The 24,707-nt window shown below is 40.5% G+C and overlaps 3 protein-coding genes across 4 annotated transcripts; 2 read left to right on the top strand and 1 right to left on the bottom strand.

The window, feature by feature from the left end:
* Positions 1 to 878: 878 nt before the first annotated feature.
* On the top strand, positions 879 to 7,620 carry LOC121899171 (cilia- and flagella-associated protein 251). The gene is made up of 6 exons (XM_042414819.1): positions 879 to 984; positions 3,102 to 3,142; positions 3,248 to 3,317; positions 3,876 to 3,941; positions 4,130 to 5,157; positions 6,360 to 7,620. The coding sequence occupies exons 1-6, from the start codon at positions 939 to 941 to the stop codon at positions 6,426 to 6,428; spliced, it is 1,320 nt and encodes a 439-aa protein (XP_042270753.1). The 5' UTR covers positions 879 to 938; the 3' UTR covers positions 6,429 to 7,620.
* Positions 7,621 to 7,707: 87 nt separating this feature from the next.
* On the bottom strand, positions 7,708 to 13,323 carry LOC121899172 (inositol-tetrakisphosphate 1-kinase-like). Its single transcript, XM_042414820.1, has 10 exons — positions 13,109 to 13,323; positions 12,706 to 12,730; positions 11,053 to 11,175; positions 10,660 to 10,777; positions 10,468 to 10,569; positions 10,176 to 10,216; positions 9,878 to 10,043; positions 9,583 to 9,650; positions 8,732 to 8,894; positions 7,708 to 8,651 (listed from the first exon to the last, which is right to left on the bottom strand). Exons 1-10 carry the CDS (start codon positions 13,321 to 13,323, stop codon positions 8,500 to 8,502), a joined length of 1,173 nt encoding a protein of 390 aa, XP_042270754.1. The 3' UTR covers positions 7,708 to 8,499.
* LOC121899173 (proteasome subunit alpha type-6-like) lies at positions 13,306 to 20,670 on the top strand. 2 transcript variants are annotated; one of them, XM_042414821.1, is made up of 7 exons: positions 13,306 to 13,402; positions 16,017 to 16,111; positions 16,656 to 16,737; positions 17,116 to 17,271; positions 17,642 to 17,820; positions 19,485 to 19,579; positions 20,071 to 20,670. In XM_042414821.1, exons 1-7 carry the CDS (start codon positions 13,306 to 13,308, stop codon positions 20,126 to 20,128), a joined length of 762 nt encoding a protein of 253 aa, XP_042270755.1. In that variant the 3' UTR covers positions 20,129 to 20,670. The 2 variants fall into 2 exon arrangements, with proteins under 2 accessions (XP_042270755.1, XP_042270756.1); XM_042414822.1 differs by lacking the exon at positions 13,306 to 13,402 and adding an exon at positions 13,409 to 13,740.
* The last annotated feature ends 4,037 nt before the right edge of the window (positions 20,671 to 24,707 follow it).

Here is a 24,707-nt window from a genome sequence, read left to right as displayed (position 1 = left end):
TCTTATGCAGAGTGTTGCGTGCAGAAAGTCTGGCACGCAAACTCTCCAACACACTGAATGACACTGTGACCTTGAGGGAGGCCTGCAGGTGAATTATAGCAGAATATTTAATGGCTCCCAAAGGTGACATACAGGCGTGTTCGTGTGTGTGTTACATTAGCAGCTGTAACAAATTATCAATAATTGATGTGCAAATGTAATTAACCAGCAGCTAGTGGAGGAGGTGAGGATGTCTGCATGGACCGTGCAAATAAAGTGAAAGCTGATAATAGTATCCTCGCCGGATGATGATACTTCATCAGGATTTGAATAGAGTGGAATTAAAAGTGAAATATAATGTTCTTCATTTTAACATGGACCCATTTGGGCACTTTAAGCTCTTCAGATGATGTTGCTTTGCCAAGAACTAATAATGTTTCCTGAGATAAACAGTGTCAGATTAAATGTTGAGGATCCACATTTTGTTCACACACAAAGTACAGAGACTCCACACAAACACACACACACACACACACACACACACACACACACACACACACACACACACACACACACACACGTTTACTTAGGTCACGTTTGGGGACATTACAAAGAATTGCATTCATTTCCTCGAGATGTACCCTAACCCTAACCACTACTTTCCTAACCTTAACCATTGACCCCAAAATCTGCCTTTTCCCAAATAGGGACACGTCTTTTATCCCCAATTGGACAAGCTGTCCCCAATTAATTGGTCTTTAGTCTGAAATGTGTCCCCGTATGTAGGCTAAGTCAGACCAAACACACACACACACACACACACACACACACACACACACACACACACACACACATACACACACACATGCTCGGCTCCACCTCGCTCGGCGGGTGTGTGAAGAGGATCCAGCCCGTTATTTCAAGGTTATCTCCTGCAGGAGCCTCACTTTTCGGATCCTATGGGAATTTTGATAACCGCAGTTTTTCTCTGGGCTGCTGTCGGAGGTAAGAATCCATCACATTCATTTAACAGACAGATAGATTCAGTGTGTTTAGCTACAGGGCGCTCAGTGTGAGAATAAATGCTACAAAATGCGAGGAGCTCTCATCGCAGGCAAAGCCGCATCTTTCACACACACTGCTGTGTTATTATTCCTACTGGCTTCAAACAGCCTTACAGTGACAACAGACGAAATGCAACGCGTCATATTGAATATAGACTGTGTGTATGGTAACCTAATGAAAGCCTCAGGGGTTTAGACTAATAGGCTAAACAAAAGCGTTGTTACATAATTTGTTATGCGCCCACCTTTATGTTTATGTCTGCTGGACGGACGATGCTGAGACAGGATTCTGGATATATTTTACACAGACGCATATTTTTACTATCAACCTGTGCTCATGAACCGCATAATGCGAATTAAGGCGCAGGTGAGCGGAACAGCGCACATGTGCACTATGACATGCGCCAGCCAGCTGCTGTGAACATCATGTTAATTAAAATAAGTGCAGACTGCCTATAGAGGGTGAGAATGACAGGAAGGTCTGCTTCCCACGGAGACATGCGGGTGAAAACAGAATAATATTGCAGCGGTGTTACTGCATAACAGTGTTATGCAGTAACACAGGCGATAACCTACATACTGTTTGTTGGTTTAAGTTTTATTTAATGTCTGTCGCAGTGTGTTATAGGCCAGCAATAATCAAACTAAGGCTTTTTAGCTGGTTTTAGGAAGATACACATCACCACATAAACTGCAAGGAATATGTTATATCCTATAAGGGGTTTTGGACTACTATACCTCTGAAATGCAACTACAGTCCAACGTCAATTAAACGAGAGGAAGAGTCATTTTATTAACTCATCATTGTGAATTTTGGAGCGGAATCTGTCAAATCGTTTGGCCCCTTGGCTTGCTTTTGATTTCTTCATTTCCAACATGCAGTTTGGTTGACCATGCAGCAGCAGGACAAGAATACAATCAGGGCCAAGTCACAGTGTTAATTATGGGCCTGCTGTGTCCCAGCCTAGAGAGAGTTTGAAGAACACACACACACCAGTTCATCACATGGACATGCTGAGCATTACAGGGCCAAACTGTAGGCAGCTCACTCACGTGTCTTTGTGGGCTCATCACTGACCATGGTATCAATTAGTCCTATTGATCCTTATCTGTACTGATCTGACTGTGAGCTGCCACAGACATCAGAGTTCAGATGAACAGCTGCCGCATGTGTCACGTCAGTGAAAGAAGTATATGCACCTGAGTTAGAGACAGTGTTGAGTCTGTGTCTGCAATATATGTACAGTTTGAGTCCATATAAATACAGTTTTCCAAGTAAACCAAAGCAACACCAGTGTGTACAGTTTATATCAGACATACAATCAAATTTAGTGAAATAGCTTCAAGTGAATGGTTGATGGTTGTAATAATTTAGACTCTAACTGATGTCAGATATTACATTGTAATTGTAAATTTGTATTTTGCAGTTTTGTATCATTATGATGGTGGCAATTTGACAGAAAACAGAAAAACCTTTATCAATTGACCCAAAGTCTATGGATTGACATTTAGATTCATGAATAAATGACAGTGCAGTAATTGGACAGCACCTTATCTTGTGCCTCAACCAATACAAAACAAAGGTTGCTGCAGGTTGAACATGGATTGTGATCTATATTGACATTTCGGCCCTTGTTGGATTCAATGTATCTCCGTGAGAAAGAGACACTGAAGGTACTGCTTAGTGTGCCTTTAATGATCTACTGGCAGGCAGGGATTGGTGACTGATTTAGCCCTGGTGGGAAACTACCTGTGAGCTTAAGCCTTTGGGAATATCTGCATCCTGGAAAGGGCAAGGGAGAGAGAGGGATAAGCTTCTTTGCTGTGTCGCTTTACCAAGGTAACTGTGCTTACCTTAATGAGGGAACAGCTCTACCCACACCCATGCAGGACAAACCACTAAGTAAATAAACTAGTTCATCTGCGGTGCTCTGTGAGGTAGTTTGGTGCAGTTGTTGCTGCTGTAGAAATGCTAAATATATTGATTTTAATTGCCATTCTCCCTTTCTCTCTCTCTCTTTACTCTCTCTGCATTTCCCCCCTTCTTTTGTGCCTCAGTGGGATGCCGGCCAGTAACCTCACCCCTTAATGATGCAAAGGTCAGAAGCAAATCCTTTTTCCATCCTCTATCACTCAGCATATATATAATTTAATATCTCGCCCATTATTTACAGTATGTATGCTTTTTTGTGTTGTGCCTCAAGGTTGAATGTATTATTCAGGAGACGCTGAATGGAGACGGGTCACAACATGAGTGTGGCCCTCAGCTGGCAGGTGACACCTCTAATAATCTGTTCATCAGTACTAAAATAATATCACGTAGTGTCTGAGACAGAAAATTAACAATTTTTCATATTTGATGAATCTTTTAAGTAATTTGTTAAGCAAAAATGCCCAAAATTCAACATTAATATGCTGCTTTTCTCTGTTTTGTATCATCGTAAATTAAAAATTTGGGGGTTTGGGCTTTTGGTTGGACAAAACATGACATTTGAGAATGTCAAGTTGTTCTCTGGGAAATTGTTACAGCAATTTTCCAAGAATTTCTGATACAGTATTTTATAGACCAAATAATTCATTGATTGGCTTTCAATTTAACAGAAGGAGAATAGAAGATGCTGAATCACTGAAATTCATCACAGGATGCAGCTTTATTTGCTGTAATTTACACTTACTCTTAATCAGTGAGGGGTGTTTTGTCACATTTCTGTTGTTGTGCAAAGATTTGCAGAGTTTCCTTTTCTTTTTCAATAACGCTGTTGTTATTCTACACTGTGTTTCTGCTGCACAGTTGTTCTAAAGTGTTGCTGTGTCATTATTTTTCGTTCGCAGAGGAACTCGATGAAGTGCAAAGACACCAGGGTCTGCTCAGGGAGCTGCAGAGGCTGGCTGATGATGGTACGCCGAAATTCACATTCACACACATTTATATATCAGGCTGAAACACTGAATTGGTGTTTCATTTCTTTTGCTTGGAACTTAAATGATGTAAAAGTAATGTCTTCATCCCTAATTACTCACGTATGCTCATGCACTGTCACGCCACAATGAGCACGAAACTGACCATTAAAATCTGACTGCTGCAGAGAGAGAAAGCGAGAGAGAGGACGAGGAGGAGAGATATGAGTACAATCTGGCCGATGACGAGAGCGACTTTGAGCAGGGGGATGAGGAGGTGAAGGAGGAGAGAGAAGTGACCAACAAGACAGAGGAAAAAAAGGAAGACAGACCAGAGGAAGATGACACCAAGGAGAAGATGATGGAGGAGCCACGGATCGAGGACAGAGGGAGGGATGAAGAAGAGGAGAGAGCTAAGGAGCTTGAGGAGCTTCTGGCTGAGGAGATAACCAAGAAAGGGAAGGAGGAGAGGAATGATGAGGAGCTCAAAGAACTCCTGAAAGAGTTGAAGAAGAAGCGCTATGAGTCGGTAAAGGAGAGGGAGATCCAGAAGGGCTCTGGAAGCGAACAGAAGGAGGAGGCGAAGGAAAAGATGCCAAAGGAGGACAAAGAAAAGAAAGGAGAAAAAGCAGAGGATGTGGAGCAGCAGAGGATTGAAGAGAGGAGGAAGAATGAGGTGGAGCTGATGGTGGAGAAGGAGAAAGTGGAGAAGGAGCTGAAGCAGCTGCTTGAGGGGCAGGACAGCAAGAGCAAGCCAGAACAGGAGAGGGAGAGGAAGGAGAAGCAGGAGGAGCTGGACGAACTGGTCAGGAAGATGAAGCGGGTGCAGGAGGAGGAGGAGCAGGAGGCGCAGGGCAAGAAGAAAGAGGATAGCATGGATCAAAGGCCGGCAAAGGAGGAGGAGAAGAGCGAGAAGAAGGAGGGCGATGGAGAAAAGGAGTCTGACGAGAAAGCGGAGAACGAAGTCAAGGCGAAGGAGGAGGCGGTGGAGGTGAAAGAGCCACAGCAGAAGAGAGTGATGGAGAAAGCCAGCGATGAGGCCACACGGCAGTTCGAGCGGGAGAGGTACAAGGATGAGGAAGAGGAGGATGAAAACGAGGAGGATGGGGAAGATGGGGAAGATGAGGACGATGAAGACGAGTATGTCAGAGAGGATGAGGAGGGGCAGGAGGAGGAAGATGATGATGAAGGTGACGCAGAAGAGGATGAAGGGGAGGTAAGTTGGTGCTAATAATACGTGACTTTAGACTTTATACTAATATATACAGCAGGACTACATGTTACCAATAAAATACTCACTGGGTGCTTAAACCAGGAAGAAGATGAGAGTTTAGGGAATAAAGGAGTCAAAGCTTTGAAATAAATTATTAGTGTTTCAAAAATCAGTTTTTAATCATCAGACCAGCATTTCTGTTCTCTGATACACATACCTTCACTCACAAACAAACTTTATCAACATTTTTTGGACAATTTACACTATAAAAAATAGTGTGACAAGTGATTTATCAACTCAACAGAGGACATAAATTTTCTGTTTGTTTTTACTGACTTTTTTTGAAAAGCATGCATCAGTAATTTAAGCTGAGGTGATGATCGTTACTTACTGAAACACGGAACATTTATTACAGTTTAAAAATATGTGAGCTGTAAAATAAAGCAGACCCTTGTTCACCTCATTTACAAGGTAAATACAAAGTAAATATTTGATATGCAGGCTGTAATATGTAGCATTACTGATATATATATTTACACAGTACAGTCTTTCACCACAATAAATACTATTGAACAGTAAACAAAATGTGTCTATTTCATTATTACTGTGAAAAGAGATAATGTAAACAGTCAAATCATGTTTTATTTATAAAGCCAAAATCACAAATTTGCCTCAGGAGGTTTTACAATCTGTACAGCAATACAACTTCCTCTATACTTAGATCCTCAATTCAAACAAGGAAAAGCTTCCCTCCTTAAAAAGCCTTTAACAGGTTAAAAATGGATGAAATCTCAGGAAGAACAAAGAGAGAGCCCTCTTCCAGGACGGACAGACATGCAATAGATGTTGTGTGTTCAGAATAGACTAAGATAACAAAATTACTGGATTACAAATTTATAGATAAATTGAAAATGTAGGTATTTGCTTATTCTGCGTATTCAGTGAGCAGAATAAGCAGTGGCTCTGAACTGAACTTGGAATTGTCTGGATAAAGCTGAATGATATCAGTTAATAGTTTTCCTTCTTTCAGTTAATATTTGATATGTAGCAGGTAGTTTAAAAATAATTGGTGTAATTTATTTCCACATCCCTTCTACTTTTTCCCTTTTTGATGCTGTTAATACCTCATCTGTGTGCTGTTATCTAAAGCATTACCATGTGTTCTGTATTCCTGAGCCATGTTTTCTCATGTTCTTCATCTACAGGAGCTGCTGGAGATTGAAGCAGAATTGCGCAAAGTCGCTGCAGAGCTTAGGGAGCTTCGCAGAGGATAAGACACACACATGCACACACACAGACACACACACACACACACACACACACACACACACACACACACACACACAGACTGACATAACCCTTTGTTGCATCCATGTTCACACACTCAGCTCACGTTTTCCATTAACAGCCTTCGAATCCTGTCAGCACTCAGAGATCTTCAGATGTAAATGGACATTAGTAGAAACTGTACATACTGTTGTTTCATTTTGGCGTTTAGTTCGCCTGAAATGTGTTGTCACACTTTCCTCCATGCTCATTTTAGTGTACAAGGGGAAATAGATGCATTTTCTAGCTTTTGTGTCCATCACTCGTGTCCCTGTCACTGCACCAGTAAATGCTGTTTGTAAGGTAGACAGGTGACTTCACTTCAGTCGTAAACCGCCATAGATGCAAAGCATTCAGCACTTTTATTCAAATGTTATTTTTGACTGAAGATTGCCAACCACACATACACCCTCATCTTTGAAATCTGAGTCATGAACACAGCAATCAGTGCTTCTTGCCTCTGGAGGTGTCATGCTCGATGGTGTGTTCTTGGTGGGAAAAACAGTTTCCCTAATATAAGTAATATCTGTATTTCAATATATATATTTTGTGCAATAATTGATAACTGTGTGTAAGATGTTCCTGCTGTTCTGACTGTTAACGATATGTATTACTGATATTTCTACACAGTAGTAGTCATTATTTCTAGTAGTAACAAGGATTGTCTTTCATTTGGCTCATGCACTGTTAAAACCAGACTGTTTGTGACGAACCGGGGTGACACGAGCAAAACACGGAGGAAGTCTTTGGTTACTGTTGAAATTCTTCACACCAATACGTATGTCAGATGTTAAATTTGTCTTGCACGTGGTCAGTGTGTGGAGACAGGACGTGATGTACTTAGAGCTTACAAGGTCTAAAAGTGTCACTTCAGGTTCTCAGCCAGCTTTGCACTCTTATCTTATCAAGCCAAGGAGGAGTCGAGGGAAGAGGGGACACTAAAGCCATTTGTTGTCTTTTGGTAACATTGACAATAGCATTGATAACTGCTCAGTAGTGTTACATCACATTTGTCATGGCTGTTGTTCTAATGTCATCCGTGTAAATATCAGATATCACCGTCTTTAAGCCAAGGTCATAGGAAATATGAAGCAACAGCGCTCCCAACAGGACACTGGGTAGACATGCACATGGTTCAGGATTAACAGGGTTACCACTGGAGGCCAATTTACTGCAATAACACAATATAGACTACAGCACATGTAAATGCAATAATTAGCCAAGTAATGAATTAATACATGTATTTTAATATGTAATCAAAGTGCATCATATATTACTCATATAGCAAATATAATCTCTTTTTCTACACAGCCAAGATTTACAATTTTATTTGAATACAGGTGAAAGTAGCCGGTCAACTTGTGTAAACACATCGTAATAACACACATAATCAGTTAAAACTGATGAGATCATTACTGTCTATTCCAAAGATGAGATGTTTGTTCACTTAAATGAAAAATGAATGTACTGTAGTTTTCTTTTTCTATAGCAGTGCAAAATGTTTCCACAAAATGTATCTTACAAACCAGCAAGAAAGATGTAGGAAATGTCTGGGTGGGACAGGGTGGGGGGTGGGGGGGTACGTAAGGGCATAGAGGACGTTTCAAACGTCAGGAGAAAAAAAAAAGATGACAAAAACACCATTTGTAATATTACTGGCCAATCAGAGTGCTGTATTTTGTGCCTGCTGTATCTTCTTCTATGCTACCTGTCAATCAATAAACGGAAGGTGTATTAAACCTTTTATGTGTTGGATGTTTTGTTCGACTCGCAGACGTTGTAGAGCAGAATCCCTTAACAACACAAAATTATTACAGGGGATACAGTTTAAGATGGAGTCATTTTAGATGTTCTTACAGTTATAAATAAATAACTTCCTACAATTGAGGCAAAGTCTTGAAAGCAGCTGAGGCAAATTTTGGTCCCAACCAAACAGGAAAACTTCAACAAATGACTTTTGTTTGTCCTGTGAAGCTGACGAAACACACACGATCTGTGATTTGCTCCTGAGGCGACTTCTTACAGACCAGTTGTTGCAGCAGATGGACCACCCGTAGTGTCTGTTGACTCAAGAGAGCCAGTAGCCCGGGGGCCAGCAGAGGTCTGTTTGTCCAGCACTGACTCAATGTGGCTGAGCAGAGAGGAGAAAAACTGGGGCACTCCCTCGTAGCCTGACAGAGAGAAAAGTGTATCAGAATATCACTTTGTGTGTGTGTGTGTGTGTGTTTTCAATTGTGTGCACCTGCAGTACCTGGGAAGATGTTGATGTCGATGACGGTGAGGGTGTGTGTGTGTATGTTGATGATGACGTCCACTCCAAACAGAGCCATGCCCAGCTGGGCTCGGAGCTCTCGGACCAGGGCGGCAACAGCCTCAGAGCTGGGAGGAGGCAGGCACGGCATCTGCTCGTCCAGCTTGGAGAACAGGAGGAAAGAACATTTTTAGGATGGAATTCAGCCCACAAAGGTGCTGCACGGCTGGGTCCGTAACCTAAATTGTATTCTTTAGGTTTTACACTATTTGTCGATGAGAAAAAACTTTTACAATTACAATATATTATAGTCTTTATTAGGTAAAATAGCCACAATGATTTCAATACATTTCAATGAATGTGAAGAATGCAGCAACATTTTTGATTTTTTTCCCCCAGAACTTTGTACAAAAATATATATCAGCTGCAGAAAAATTTGAAAAAGTTGAAATATTTCAATGATTGTATATTCTGGGTCACTTAAGGAAAGATCATAAAATTTCAGGCTAAAAGAAATGTGTTTAAGGTGTTTTTACTGCTCTCAAATGTAAAAAAAAAAATTAATAGAGTATCTATCTATCTATCTATCTACCTTTCCTTTTATGACCACATACAAGCCATTGAATTGGCTTTTCTCTGACTGACACCATGATGATGACACTATACTCATCTGGTGCTCTTAGCCTTCGTAAACAGGATGTTTCTACTAAGAGTGGCCACTCTCATGCAGTAACTCATGTTTAAAAAAAAGAAAATTATGTCACTTTTCACACTTACAGTGCCACGAGATGTAAAATATGGCACGGCACAGCGCATTTGATTACACGTGTTATGTCGTTGCTAATACTCACAGCGGTGAGATCAGAGCTGGACTCTGGTTTTGAGACCTGATGGCTGTTGAAGAAGATGGTCTTCCTGTCTGGAGGTAGACAAAAACCACAGCTGCAGTGGATACAGAGAACAAATAGACCAAAGAAAGACAAGGTGGCATAAGATAGGACAGAGCAAAACAAAAGCAAGAAAAGGCCAAGATAGAAACGGGAAATAAGGAGAGAACAAGGTAGGGAAGGAAAGGAAAAGGAAGGACATGGCAGGTAAGGGAAGGAAAAAAAGAGGATAAGCGGTGTTGGTGAGGAGCAGACTAACCACAGGGACCGGAGGGGAAGTTCTTGAGTGAGGGCCTTTCTACACAGAAGTGTCTGTCTCCTACCACAAACACCTTGTGCAGAACAGCTCCGTGGTTGACAAAGCTCTGGAGCACACAGGGAGGATGGATATCAGCCAGACTCCCCGCACTAAAGATCAGAGACATCTATATAGAAGCACACAGAGAGAAGAACGGACACTGTAAGAAGGAAGAGCAAATAAACAATAGCGAATACACAAAGCAAACATGACCGCACAACTGACACTTTATGAACAAGGAAAAGCAAAATCCACATACCTCATGGGAAAGTGAGCCATGTGCCACTCTGGTTTTACAAACTGGGGTCAAAAGAGAAGATCAGGAAGTATTTGTGGGTTTTATCAAACTGAGACACCACTAACCACACCCTACTCCCAAGTAATCTGACTAACACCTTTTAAAATGCAGCGGATTAGATTTCAGGCTTCATTTACACACATAAAGAAGCAGAAAAGTGTTAAATGTTTGAAAATTCTCAACTTACATGATCTAAAATATAAGAATTAAATAAGTAAGTAACTGACAGGCTAAAGACAGACAATGAACTGACTGAGAGGGAAGCTCAGGCCCTGGGTCATCACGGCCTGTTGAATGGACGACAGGTCACTGGCACTGTGGATCTCTAGGTAGGGAGGACTGCAAATACGCCAGTCTGTCAAATATAGTAGAATAAGCAGGTGTTGATATCCACAATCAAGCAGTAGACATACAGTATTCATGCTATTTTTAGGGTATCGGAGACCTCGGAGTGAATTGTGCAGTTTACTCATGATCCGATAAGAGGCAAAGCGGTCTAGTAGCTGGGTCATGGCAGGGAGGGGATCCAGAAGAGCTGTAGTGGGATGAGCTGACACATAGCTCTGTAATATAACAGAAAGAGGAAGATGTTCAGTTTCACTTATCACTTACAGTATGACTGCTTGAAGCACTGAATTGCTTATCACAAGAAAACATATATGGCTTACTCATACCGCATACATAATTAACCTTCCTCATGTTACGACACACTGATATATTCACATACATTTCAAAGAAGTGGGCAACTGTATTCTACCACATCGGCAGCACCAGATGATATAATACTCCCTGAGCAGCTGCAAAAGATGCGGTTGAAAGGATGCAGTTAAAGCCTTACCTGGAAGTTGGCGAGGAGCTGCTGCAATTGGCTGTCATGTTCAGCCTCAACGATGACATCAGACAGCTTGTGAATGATAACATTGAAGGGTCCCTGGGGTACCAGCGGCTGAGAAAGGTCAATCTGACAGAAGAAAAACACTCAGTACACCCCTATGTAGTAGATCAACCGCTCCTTATCTCTTATTATATTTCACTGCCTGAAACTCATTCAAATCATTTATATGCCTTCTGTGACTAAATTGATATAATCGATAGCAGAAACATTCAATTTTATAATGACATTGACAAAGAAACAGTCCAATTAAGAAGGTCAGTATTGGGGCCAATACCGATGCATCCCTACAAAATACAGTAGCATAATAGTTGCTAATCTGTAAGTAATGTTTTGGCAATAAATTAGATGTTTTGCTCACCAATTCAATTTTGGTTTAGAGTAAAAATCTTTTGTTTGAAGGATTTTCAACAGTAAGTCAAATGTTTAATTGACCTCTGATGATAGACATTGTGATCAGTCACAGCAATAAAAGCACAGGTGTAACTAATAAAACTAATGCTCCATTTATGTACAACAACCAGCCCTGTCACCGGCACACATACAATTAATGGACTGCAGCATAAATAATGTTAATTAGACACCCCTGTGTTTAACGAACTTCCTAGGAGCTAGGTCTACTCTATGTCATCAAAATATTTCTGCATAGAGTTATGGAAATGTTAAGACCCTATTTATAAGATTATTTTGACAAAAAATTCAGCATTTTTACCTGAAAAGATAGTGTTTTCACATTTGGTTCACAAGAAAACATTTAGAAAAAGGTGTCACCTACATGATGCTATTTGGGGCAAGAAAAAGGCCACAGTAGCCGACATATGTAAAGTTTTGGTTGTTTCTTCCCCCACAGACTCTCTACTTCAACTGAGTTATTGTCAGGTGCTGCTAGACACCAATATTCTGTATATAGCAGCATGTTTCTATAAAACCCAGAATCAGACTGCGTTAAATGCAGTATTGCTGCCTATTTTCTTTGCTATTTGCTCGTATTATTTTTTGCCTACTTATTATAAACTCAAGTAAAATGTGGGGTGAGGTGAAATCCTTGCTGCTCTGTGTAAACCTGTTTCTCATGCTGCTGTACAGATATTCATGTGCAGTGAAATGTTTGAGCAGTTACAATCAGGCTGTCATTGTTTACAGTTTTGCTGCAAGCAGATTGTAGTGGGTGGCTGCAGGTGGCCGTGACATGTATTACTAAAGTTGTGCCGTGGACATCTGTACATGACACACGTGTGTGTCTGTTGGTGCACGCTGTTTCCAACTACTGTCAACACTGTCAAACTTTAACTGTTTAATCCCTAGAATAAAATCACATCATGCGATGTGTGCATTTGTGTGCATGGGTGTTATGGCATGTGTGTGGAAGCAGACATCCACCTATCTTTATGCACTCACACAGAGATGTAAAGACAAGCACATTCCCAAAGGCGAACATACATAGAAACAGGTTTAACAGCTACAATCTTAAGAAACTTGCAAATCTTCTTCCTCCCTTTCCACCACACACCCTATATTTCACAATTTATTCTTTGTAAATCTATATTGTCTGACATTCAGAAATAATTATTTCAATGTATCTAACAAAAAACCACTCACCTCAACCACTTCCACTCCATGACCCCTGCAGGGAAAAAAAAAATTATTGGTGACGATTGCACAGCAGTCCTCTGATGTCATACAGGGGTGACAGACAGTGAGCAATGCTCTTCATGTGACAATGAAGTGTCATACTGGATTTTCATTTTTTTTAAATTAAAATGCACAATATGTAATACAAAATCATAGTGAGTGTGTCATATTACACATAGTTACGCACGCCAAGTTAGAATACACTGAAATCAATACATTTCTCATCCTAATTCTTTTGGTTTGGAACCCCTAGAATCTCTATCCCACAATAATGAACATGAAGCGGACCCATTCACCTCAGTAGAGAGACTATTACAATAATCATGAGCTGTGAATGAATTAGAAAAAACAGAAGTCGGTATCAACTTACGCACAGAACTCTGCAAAAGCGTCCAGGTTCATCCTCTTGCGCTTCTTATCGCTGAGACAGAAGCCAACCCGGCGGCCTGACATTTGGCTGCCTGTCTGGGGTCCACCAGCAGAGACAGAGACAGCCAGAGAAGGAGAGAGAGAGGGAGGATGTCTGAGGCGATGCCCCGCTCTTATCCACTCAGCCCTCCCCCTTAAATGCTGCTTACAAGTCATGAAAAATACGTCTGTCTTTTAAGAAGTATTGTCTCCAGATTCATGATCACCTTCGTCCACAGGAGGGCCAGTCTAACTGGTAAAGTCACTTAACTTCCTTATTGCCGTCACCCAATGATATTGAATGAGGCTGGCCATGGAGCGCACCTCACTCAACTGAAAGAGAAAGTAAAACTCTCTGAGGGAAGTTACTCCATTATCCTGCTTACCGTTCAGCAGCAGCACGGGCATGCTGTGTCATATAAACTGACCCTCAAAAGTTAGTAGTTATCGATTGTTTAGGAAGACAGAAAGACAGATCAAGTGCTGTGAAGTTCATCTGAGGTCACGAGGAAGAAAACATGTCGCGCGGGTCCAACGCAGGTTTCGACCGACACATCACCATCTTTTCACCGGAGGGCCGCCTCTACCAAGTCGGTGAGACGTTTTCTCCTGTATTTAGCGCTGGAACATAGCCAATTACTACACAGCAGAAGGCTATTGCCATTATAACTACGCACAGTTACTATTATGCACAATTACTGTATATATACAAACAGTACAACAAAACATCTTGTTATGTAGCTAATGTTAGCTAAAATGGTTAGCTTGTCAGGTGGTGCGGTGCAATTGGCAACAAAGATGGACACCACATGTCTCTTTTTTAAGTAATATACTGTTTAATACACTGCACAGTTTTAAAGTCAAGTTTAAAAAAGTATATACACTCACCAGCCACTTTGGTACACATTGCTATGTGACCTGCTGGTGTTACACCGTATTTGGTGACCCATCAGTGACTTGCACTAATACTGATGAGTCAATGCAGTACTTTTTCAGTACTTTAAGTAAATTTAGCCGGTTATACTTCTATACTTTTAATGTTACTTAAGTATGGTTTTAAATGCAGGATTTTTACTTGTAATGAAGTATTTTTACATTGTGGTATTGATACTTTTACCTAAGTAAAGGATCTGAATATTTCCAACACTGCAGGCCACAGAATCTGATGGGTCGCCAAATTCTGTGTAACACCGGGTTGGACCCCCTTTTGCCTTCAGAACTGCCTTAATTCTTTATGGCACAGATTCAACAAGGTGTTGGAAACATTCCTCAGAGATTTTGGTCTATATTGACATGATAGCATCATGCAGTTGCTGCAGATTTGTCGGCTGTACATCCATGATGAGAATCTCTTGTTCAACCGCATCCCAAATGTGCTCTATTGGATTGAGATCTGGTGACTGTTGAGGCCATTTGAGTACAGTGAATTCATTGTCATGTTCCAGAAACCAGTTTGAGATGATTTGAGCTTTGTGACATGGTGCGTTATCCTGCTGGAAGCAGCAGAAATCAAGACTCATCAGACCAGGCAACATTTTTCCAGTCTTCTAGCCTCAGTTTCCTGTTCTTAGCTGACAGAAGTGGCACCCAGTCTTCTGCTGCTGTAGCCCATCTGCTTCAAGATTAGACGTGTTGTGTGTTCAGAGATTCTCTTCTGCATACCTCGGTAGTAACGAGTGGTTATTTGAATTACTGTTGCCTTTCTGTCAGCTTGAACCAGTCTGGCCATCGTCCTCTGATCTCTGCCATCATCAAGGCACAGCCAAGTAACTAGGACAAATTAAACGGGGTGCATTCAGTTTTCACAGGGGGACCGGACTTTAAACATGGTTGGAAACGTATATTTTTACAACACTATAATACCAATACCACCATGTGACAAGAGAACCCCTCATATCAACCCTCAGGCATTGCATCGGTCACCTACGATCGCAAAAGCACTCACTTAATACTTTTAATAATATCTCTGTTACGGATGTATGTAGCGACTTCGCATGCCTTTCACTCTTTACAACAAGCCGTCACTCGGTTTGGGGTTTGGTCAGGGGTTTGGTAATCCATCAAGGAACCACTGTGTTATTTTTTGACACTTTTGACAAATAATAAAAGCGATAATTCAGTGTTTTATGTAGGCTGCTAAATCACAATTAAATTATGCACCACAACAGGTTTTATCTACATAATCTCAAATGTAAGCACAAATGCAAACACATATTTTTTCTTTTTATTAGAAAATTAATTTTGTCACATGGAGGGTGCAACATGGCATAGATTGGTGGGTACAGGTGGGGGGGCATAAGATCCACCATGGAGGGATGGACCTGACAGGGCATTTTTGCCCATAGAACTGCTGCTCACTGGATATTTTCTCTTTTTCGGACCTTTCTCTGTAAACCCCAGAGATGGTTGTGCATGAAAATCCCAGATCAGCAGTTTCTGAAATACTCAGACCAGCCTGTCTGGCACTAACAACCATCCCACATTCAAAGTCACTTAAATCACCTTTCTTCCCCATTCTGATGCTTGGGTTGAACTTGACCATGTCTACATGCCTAAATGCATTTAGTTGCTGCCTTATGATTGTTTGATTAGATATTTGCGTTAAAGAGTAGTTGAACAGGTGTACCCAATAAAGTGGCCGGGGAGTGTAATTTCAGTGGTTAAACAATGTTGCATTCTCTGTTGGTAATATTTATGTACATTATTTTAGTGTAACATTAGTCCTACAATAAATTGTTCCTCAAAGTTCATCATAACACTGATGAAGTGAAGGATGCAATATGATGTTCTCCACAGATGAACAAGAATTGACACTGTTTCATTAAAAAAACTTTCTATCCTTTTCTCTTGTCACATGTGCTGTCATGCAGAGTATGCTTTCAAAGCCATCTCCCAGAGCGGGTTGACTTCAGTGGGAATCCGGGGGACAGACAGCGTTGTGGTGATCACACAAAAGAAAATACCTGTAAGACATTTAACACACACACTAACATACACACTTTCTCAGTGGGATGATGTGAGTTGAAGCGAAACACCTCAGAGTCGTGACTATAGTGTTCCGCTGACTTGACAGTCAAATGCATGAATAAGACGCTGCAATAATGATGCCACTTCTCACATTTCCAAGCCAGAGGCTACTTTAATTTTGACAAGCTTTAAGTGCATTCAGAAAGTGCTGAAGTTTTATCCTGAAGACTTAAAATGATAATGGACAGCAAAGATCAAGCAAGATTTTGCAGAATCTTTTCATTTAGAAACCTCATCTTTAATGAGATTCACATTATGGGAAATGAAACATGTTGCCTCCACATGCATCTGTTGTACATCATTAATCTTTTTTACCAAATAAAACCTCTCTGTTAAAGTTTGGTTGAACTGCACGCTAACACATTACGCAGTCATGTATTTGTTGTAAATATGGTGTTGATATTTCACATGCACAGTGAAATATATTATATATAAACAATTTTGTAAGTTGCATGTGACACTGGGACCTTTCTCAACTGCAGGACAAGCTGCTGGATTCCTCCACTGTGACCAACATGTTCAAACTGACCCCTCGCGTCGGCTGTGTGATGACTGGACACAATGGCAAGTATTCAGCACACAGACAACAAGTCATTGTCCAAGAAGTTGTAATACAGTACTGTAATGTGATGAGTTTTTAAACTCACACCAGTAATATTGTAAGAAATAAAAACCCTGTTGCTTTCGTTTGCAAAGTGGATGTTGTCACTTTTGCATTTGCTCTTTCACTTCATAAAGACTTTTCTTAAAGACTTTTTCTTTTCCTTTTCCTTCATGAGATTTTCATTTGAGACAGTCTGGACAACAGTGCAATATGTACAGTAGTAATAACTGCTCCTAGTATTTTGCGGTTACTGTAATTACACTTTTATCTTGTTTCAAAGATAATATTGATTAAATGGTGTTAAAAAGCTACATCCCCTCCTTTTCTGTCCTGTGCAGCGGACAGTCGTTCCCAGGTTCACCGGGCGCGAGTGGAAGCAGGAGAATGGAAATATAAGTTTGGTTACGACATCAATGCAGACATGTTGTGTCGTAGGTTGGCTGATATCTCCCAGGTCTACACGCAAAATGCTGAAATGAGGCCTCTTGGCTGCTGTGAGTGAGAGTCTTGATTTATGCATCAATAAATATTTCATCCTATTTAGCAAAATAATTATTATTGTTAAATCAGAACATTGTCTCCTTGGCTTTGTCTTTTTTTTTTCTCTGATTTACCTTTCCATAAATTATCTCATTCCAACGCATGTATTTTCCTTTTATTGCATTCTGAATGTTCAATTTTAGTTAAAAAGACACTAAAGTGTAAAAGCTCTCAGGGAATTATTATAGAATGACTTCACATACACTGAGTGTACAGAATATTAAAAACATCTTCCTTATAATGACTCAAAGAACGTTTTCATGCCTTATTTTCTCTTATATTATCCTTCATCCTCCTCTTCCTTCTCCTCTGGTTTCATCCCAGGTATGATCATGATGGCTATGGACCCTCAGCAGGGTCCCGTCCTGTACAAATGTGACCCTGCAGGCTACTACTGTGGCTTCAGAGCCACAGCAGTTGGCGCCAAACAGACAGAGGCCAACAGCTACCTGGAGAAGAAACTGAAGAAAAAGCCTGAGCTGACTCATGACAGGACGGTGCAGGTAGAGTGAAATCTAATTAATCGAGCTGAATAAACATGATGATCTACTGAGTGTGGCACTGATTAATTTTTAGTCCAGGGAAGGAAGAGTAGACTAGTCCTGGTAAAGGCTGCTGGGGAGCCTTCCTGTAACAGAAATACCATTGCAAAATAAACCTGGACAGGGTGATGCAGGACCCCGATGGAAAGCGGAGGGGTCTTGAAACACACTGAAGTGGTTTACTTCTTGATGCACTCCCTGTACATTACCTTGCTTATTACACGACAACTTAACTAAAGAAATGAATAATTTTACACAAAATATTGATTTAAAAATGATTTTATTACTTCTGCTAAAACAGTAGTACATCAGATCCTCCGGTTGGAACTGCGTGCATAGCAACATAAACTCTGTAGCCTTCCTAAGATTAACCTACTTAGTGTTATAATTCATGTTAAACTGAACATTTTCATTGATGGTGAAGTGAGACAAGGTGAATGGGACTTCTTTGGGAATATTGATGTTGATGTTTCTGTCTTCATTGATCTCTATGTTTCTTTCCTGTTTGGGCTTTGCAGTTGACACATCTGGAAACACAGTTGTTACTAATGTTAGACCTGGTAACTATTAGTATTATCACTATCGCTTATTGCTTGAGTTAATATGTAGCGATAAGCCACTAGGAGAGGCGCTCACCAGATCTGCTGCCGTTGCCTGAACTGGAGGACAGGATCTTGCTCCACTTTTCACTTTCCGTAATGGTTTGAGTCCAATAGCTCCTCAGGCTGCTCTCACATCTGTGGCCAATCACAGACATTATCTCCCTACTCTAAAGACCAGCCTGAGAGGAGTTGGACAGCTGTGCTCCTCAAGCTGTGATTGGTGTACCTCCTTGAAAGCCCGGCTGCCTAGCTGATTTGGGGTAACATTTGCTTGAGGAAATTGTGCCCCAAGGGCTCAAAGGGGAGTACCACGCTGCTTGTCTGTTCAGTAGCTGTTGGACTTTTTTTAGTGGGTGAAAGTAGACAGCTTTAGTGTAAGGAGGGTAAAGGGATAAATACTTTTTAAAATTGGCAACGGGCAGTTTGGATTGTCAGGCTCAGTGAAGATGCACCCCGTAATTTTTACATGGATCTTTGGCATCTTTGTGGTTCTTGGTTCTTGGTCTTGGTTCTTGGTCTTTGTGGTTCTTGTGTCTCAGAAGAACCATCTTTGTGGTTCTTCTGAGACACCACTCTAAACATAGCCGGATATCTGTAGCTGAGATGGAGTAACGGAAAGCTAACTTTTTTTTTGCCACATGGTGTTGCGAATGATGCTGACATTCCATAGCAACGGTCTGTTATTCACAGCAGCGGTTTGCTAATGAGAAATAAAAGGCCATACAATGCCATAATTGACCAATCAGAATCGAATATTCAACAAAGCCGTGTAATAAGTACAGGTAAAGGAAGGAGTTCAAGACTCCTTTCAACATCCTGCATGTTATACAAATGTCTGTAGTTAATGTTGCTCTTGTCCAGACACGTAGGTCAAGCAGACGTAAACTCTGTTTAAACTCTGTTTTGGTACACAGGGTGTCGTCCCATTGCAACCATTTCCTGAAAATCATGTCTGGGAGAGGAATTTATTACCATGTATTTAAGCTTATCAGCACACTCACCTTACACATCTGTGTCTTTCAGTTGGCTATATCCTGTCTGGCCTCTGTGCTGTCCATGGATTTCAAGGCCAGTGAGCTGGAGATCGGTGTGGTCACCAAAGAAAAACCTAAGTTCAGGTAACTTTTCTCAGACCTTTGTACTCAACATAGGAGAGTATTTTTCTCACTTTTTCTCAGTCAAAAGGTGTATGAGGAATTTAAACTGATGAAGGCTGTTATGGCCCAGATGCAACAAGGGACTACTACTGTTCTGGTTTATTATCTTTTTGCCTGACACACACAGAAATGTTACTTTGTTATGTCTTTATGTGGTTTTGATTGTAGTTTTGCTTTGCATTCTTAAGCGTAAGTGTCGTCTGACTTTTTGCTCTCATATTATTAGTCTAATACTTTGTCACAATGTTCATGCTTGTATGTCTAATATATATCTTAATCTCTGTTAAACTAACCTTTGAGAATAGATCAAAAAGTTGATGTGGTTGATGCAGTAGTCATGCTATCTGTCTCACATGACTCCCTGTTCACTCCTTGCTTTTTTCCTTTTTACCTCTGACTTTTATTCCCATTTTCATTTTCTCTTCTCATTTCCTCCCCTTTTCCTCCATTAGGACACTGTCGGAGGCAGAGATAGAAACCCACCTGGTTGCCATTGCAGAACGGGAGTAAAGGTGCCCCAACAAACATCCAAGATTCATCGTAGTATTTCATTTTCGGTGTGCTTGATTTAGCCCAATTTAAAAACACTGCTACCTACAATCTGAAATCCAGAAGTACACTAGCTTACACTTGGTGTACGCAGGAAGCTTAATCATGCACACCTGAAGAAGAAACTCTGTTATAAAGGATTGCTGTAGGTTTGATTCATAGTATTTTACAAGACATTTCTGGTGGGCTTTTTTATTCAATATAGTAACATGGACAGACATTGTGTAACTAGGTTTAAATATCTGATTTGGCATATTGATCAACTTGAGTGGACAAGACAAGCTGTGACATCTTGCCTCCATAATTCTTCAAAACATTCTTCAATGTTTAAAATGAAGTGTTTCAGGTATTTGTCATGACAGCCTCTCCATTTGTTAGGATGTGTACAGAATATTTGTCACATATCTTATTTAATACTGTAAGTTTATAACACCACTCTTGTAGTCACTGCCACACTTCAAAAATTGCAATAAAAATTGTCCATTGGACTCATTGTCAACCAATTTAAAAATGACTGTTTTGCTTTAAGTCAAGGAGTAAAGAGTATCAACTTTTGTAACTAAAACGGATAGATATTGTGTTTATTTCCCAAATTTTGCCAAATGTCCTGGTTGAACAACATTCCCCTTGTTGAACAGCAGATGGCATCAGTGAGGTAATCACATTACCTGAGGTCAACGTCCTTGTTATTGGCTGTTTGTAGGTCAGTTTTCTGATTTGAAGGGCCTGAATAAAATCTACAACTTATTCCGACAAATCAGATCTTTGTTGATATGGAGATGTATCCATGAGCCATCAACTAAGTGAAGAGTATTTTCATGAGAAGTCAGTATCACTAATGCCAATGTGTTCACTTTTTTAGCAGTAATAATAGTAGTATTTATAATTTGTTTTTTTTTTAATAATGCATCAATCTATATCATGCAGAAAGTCATGTAGCAAATCTTCATTACTGGCTCCTCAGGTCCATCCAAACTGTCCACAGTACTGCAGGTTATACTGAACTACTTCATATGACCACTAGATGGCAATGTTGTGTCTGGTTCTAACTTCCTCTGAGTATTTCATAACAGAATTCAGTGTTTCTGTTTGTACTTTTCTATTCTGGGGAAATCTATTTTGACTCTTGTAAACAATTGCACTTCCGAGTCTTCGGAGATTGCATGTGTATATCAGACAGCCAATCCTGGCACGACATCTTGTTATGTGTGCGTCGTGTGTGTGTGTGTGTGTGAGTGTGTGTGTGTGTGTGTGTGTGTATGGGTGTGTGTGTGTGTGTGTGTGTGTGTGTGCGACACACTCAGTGACCCATTCAATTACTGAATGTCACCAGCCAGTCTGCATGAATGTGGCATTTCTGCACACAAACACACATATTCACACTTAAACATGAATATATACAATGACAGACAGCAGCCATGTGAGTCTGTTTTTACTTTATTCTTCAAAGTAACACTTTTTAGGAAAATTATGTTGATTAATAGACTTTTATTAGTTCTATAGGACTGACACTACATCAAAAATGATCTTTATTACACGTAAAAACATTACAAAATTATTCTCTGTTCAACATCAACCAACACATTTCCATCCTTACTTACCTGAAATGCAAACACTATTGTGTGAAGCATTAAGTGAATACGAGTTTTCTGTCTATTTGTGACAGTGGAGGTGAATCTGGAATTAACAACCTGGGAGCAGAGTTAGTTTTGACTTAAACAATTACTTACAGTATGTGTATGTGATCCATGACATGGTAGAATGTAAGATATCAAATATAAAAGATAAAAATAATATTGTAGGCTCATTAAGATTAAAAAAATGGACTCGTTTGACTAGTCACAATACCATACTTCTGTGACTGAGAAGAAGGATAGTGTGATAGTGGATCCTCAGTTTGTTTGCAGACACAATTAGGATTTAGGCTGAGAGGCCTATATTGCTGACTCTCAGTGAGAGCAGCAAAAAGCCCCGCTAGTCTCCTTAAAGCTACTAGTTCAAGACCGTCCTAAGTTACATTGATAGGCCTCTTAACTTAATTCTTCTCTGCATCCACTTTTACCTTACGGGCCAGAGCATCTCATGTCCTTGTAGATAAAAACTGTGTGTGTGTAAAGGTACAAATCCTAGTATATGAAATCTTTTGGCCTACTTCAATCCCATGACAGTGTTGCACTGCAACATACAGTAAAGCCAATAATGGATGCATAACCATGAGTTAACATACATTTACTTTGTACTTAGTATCTTTGCTTGCAGGTTTTGCTAAAGTAAACTAGTCATTTTAATACAAAGCGAAATATTTGGAAAGAAGGCTGGTGCTCAAACTAGTGACTTGAAGCTTCATCTTCATCTTCATCCTCATGTCTGGCACTGCAGGTGTATGATAACCTGGGAGAACACAAAAAAGAGATCCTTTGTTAGGACCAAAAGACATCCACTTTGCATGAATACAGAAAGACATGAAAGATGCACCCAGAAATTAAAGAGCCAGACAGGTCAAACTCTATCATCCAGTGTTGTTGTCATCACAGCAATTAGTGCACCATGTCAGCATGCTGTCATGAAGTTGTATGTTCTGCATGTTGTCCATACTCTGCTAAATTATCCTTTTCCTTACTGGGTATGTCACTGGAGTACTTTTGTCGTAGTCGGAAAACCACAGGGGTTACTAGTAACATTGACGATGGCTCAGTTCTACTCAAATGTCCCAGTAAACCACAACAGTGTACCAGGAACCTGAAACTGAAGCAGCTAAATTAAGTTTGACTACTTATTGTGCTTTTCCTACTGTGACATGTTAAAATATCTCTCATGAAAAAGGCCTTTCCACACTCTTGACCTTGACCTTACTGTCAGGCTTCCTCAAACATCAGAGGAAAACAGATTTTAGAGATTTTAACATTGGTCAGATTATCTGATAATTTATTATAGAGTATCTGTAGTAGATCACTCTAAGAATGGTGTTCCAATATACATAATTTTGCTGTGTAATACTGCCAACCATTTAGTAATAAAATGCCAAAGATTCCCTGATTCCAGCCTGTCCAGTGTGAGGATTTGCTGCTTGTCTTAAGTAATAGTAAATTGAATATCTTTAGGTTTTGGAATATTGAACAGACAAAACAAGTTATTTTAAGAAGACACCTTGGACTTTAGGAAATTGTGGAGGCAATCTTTCCGCTATTTATAGACCAAACAATTGAGAATTAGTTGCAGCCTTTATGTGTTACTTTATCTCTTTTATCACAGTTTAACTTGTCTCACACACTGTCTGTTAAAACCCTTACTCTTCTTCTCTTTATCATACCTACTCTACTACCAGACCTGTATGCATTTCTAGGTTCTTTTGCACTTCTTTCCCTCCTCACAGCCCTCACCTTTATCTCCCCCATGGCTACGTTCTTCATCACCCCTCCATTGATACCACTTCTCCTTTACCACTCCTGTTATCCTTCCCACATCACAACCTCCATGCACCTCAGCTTTCCTCCTCCTCTTCCACTATTCTGCTCCTCTATCTGCTGTTGCCCCATCTGACCACCTGTTCCACCTGTTCACTACCTCCTTGCCAAAACTCCTTGTAGTACTGCACACAACATTTTCCTAACTCGCCCCCACCCCCTCCTTTCTTCCTCCTCCAATCTGAAATGTTGACCCTGTGGCTGGTGTCTCCTGGTACTGGGACTGCCTGCCGAGCTGAATGGGCCCAGAGCATCGGGTAGTCAGGCTGTATGTGTGTGTGTGTGTGTGTGTGTGTGTTGGGTCACGGCGTGGGGATTAGGTGTGTGTGAGTGATTGAGGGTGACAGCGGCCCTAGCATTAGGGGCCCTGTGGCAGATTTCGTAGGCCTGTTTTAGACACACTAAGCTGGATTTACCAGCAGCAGTGTGTCAGCAGTGATGCAGCCTGCCTGGACCTCCTACAGAACACACACACACACACACACACACTCAAGTGCACACATGTAGACTCTTGTCACATCTGACCCTACCTATACTTGTTACAAGTCTGGCCATCTCTGTCTCTTAGTCTATTTCTTCTACTCATCCCTTACTGGTCAGAAACATCTCCTTAACATAAAATCTTCCTATTCTCTTCAGTTTGTTTCAACCTTTTCACACTACTGTAAATATACTAAAGCACAATGGACTCTGTGGTGCATGTAGACCACTGTAGCATGCACAAAGTCTCAACACACACCCAACCCCAAAACAAACATTTGAGCCCTAATAGGCCCAGTCACAGTGGCACCTATGACCGCAAAACTTTGCACAGAAAACAACTCATTTATATGTTATCACTATAATCAACAGAAATAAGTGTAACTTACTTTGGTGTAATTTGTCATGAATTTGCACCGTTGACTGATTGCAAAAGGTCTTAACATTGAAGGCCTTTGAAGAGTCCAAAATTGAGAGAGCTATATGAAATACTTTATTGTCAAAGTAGGAAAGCTCTGTGATGTAGCTTGTAGTCAGTTATGACCATAGTCAAATAGATGGTGTGACTGTGTTCTTACTGTAAATGTTCTTTGCTT

The sequence above is a fragment of the Thunnus maccoyii genome, chromosome 6 (genome assembly GCF_910596095.1).
Source record: "Thunnus maccoyii chromosome 6, fThuMac1.1, whole genome shotgun sequence".
NCBI lineage: Eukaryota > Metazoa > Chordata > Actinopteri > Scombriformes > Scombridae > Thunnus > Thunnus maccoyii.
Note: the sequence above shows the minus strand (reverse complement) of the source record. Positions and strands in the feature narration are given on the sequence as shown.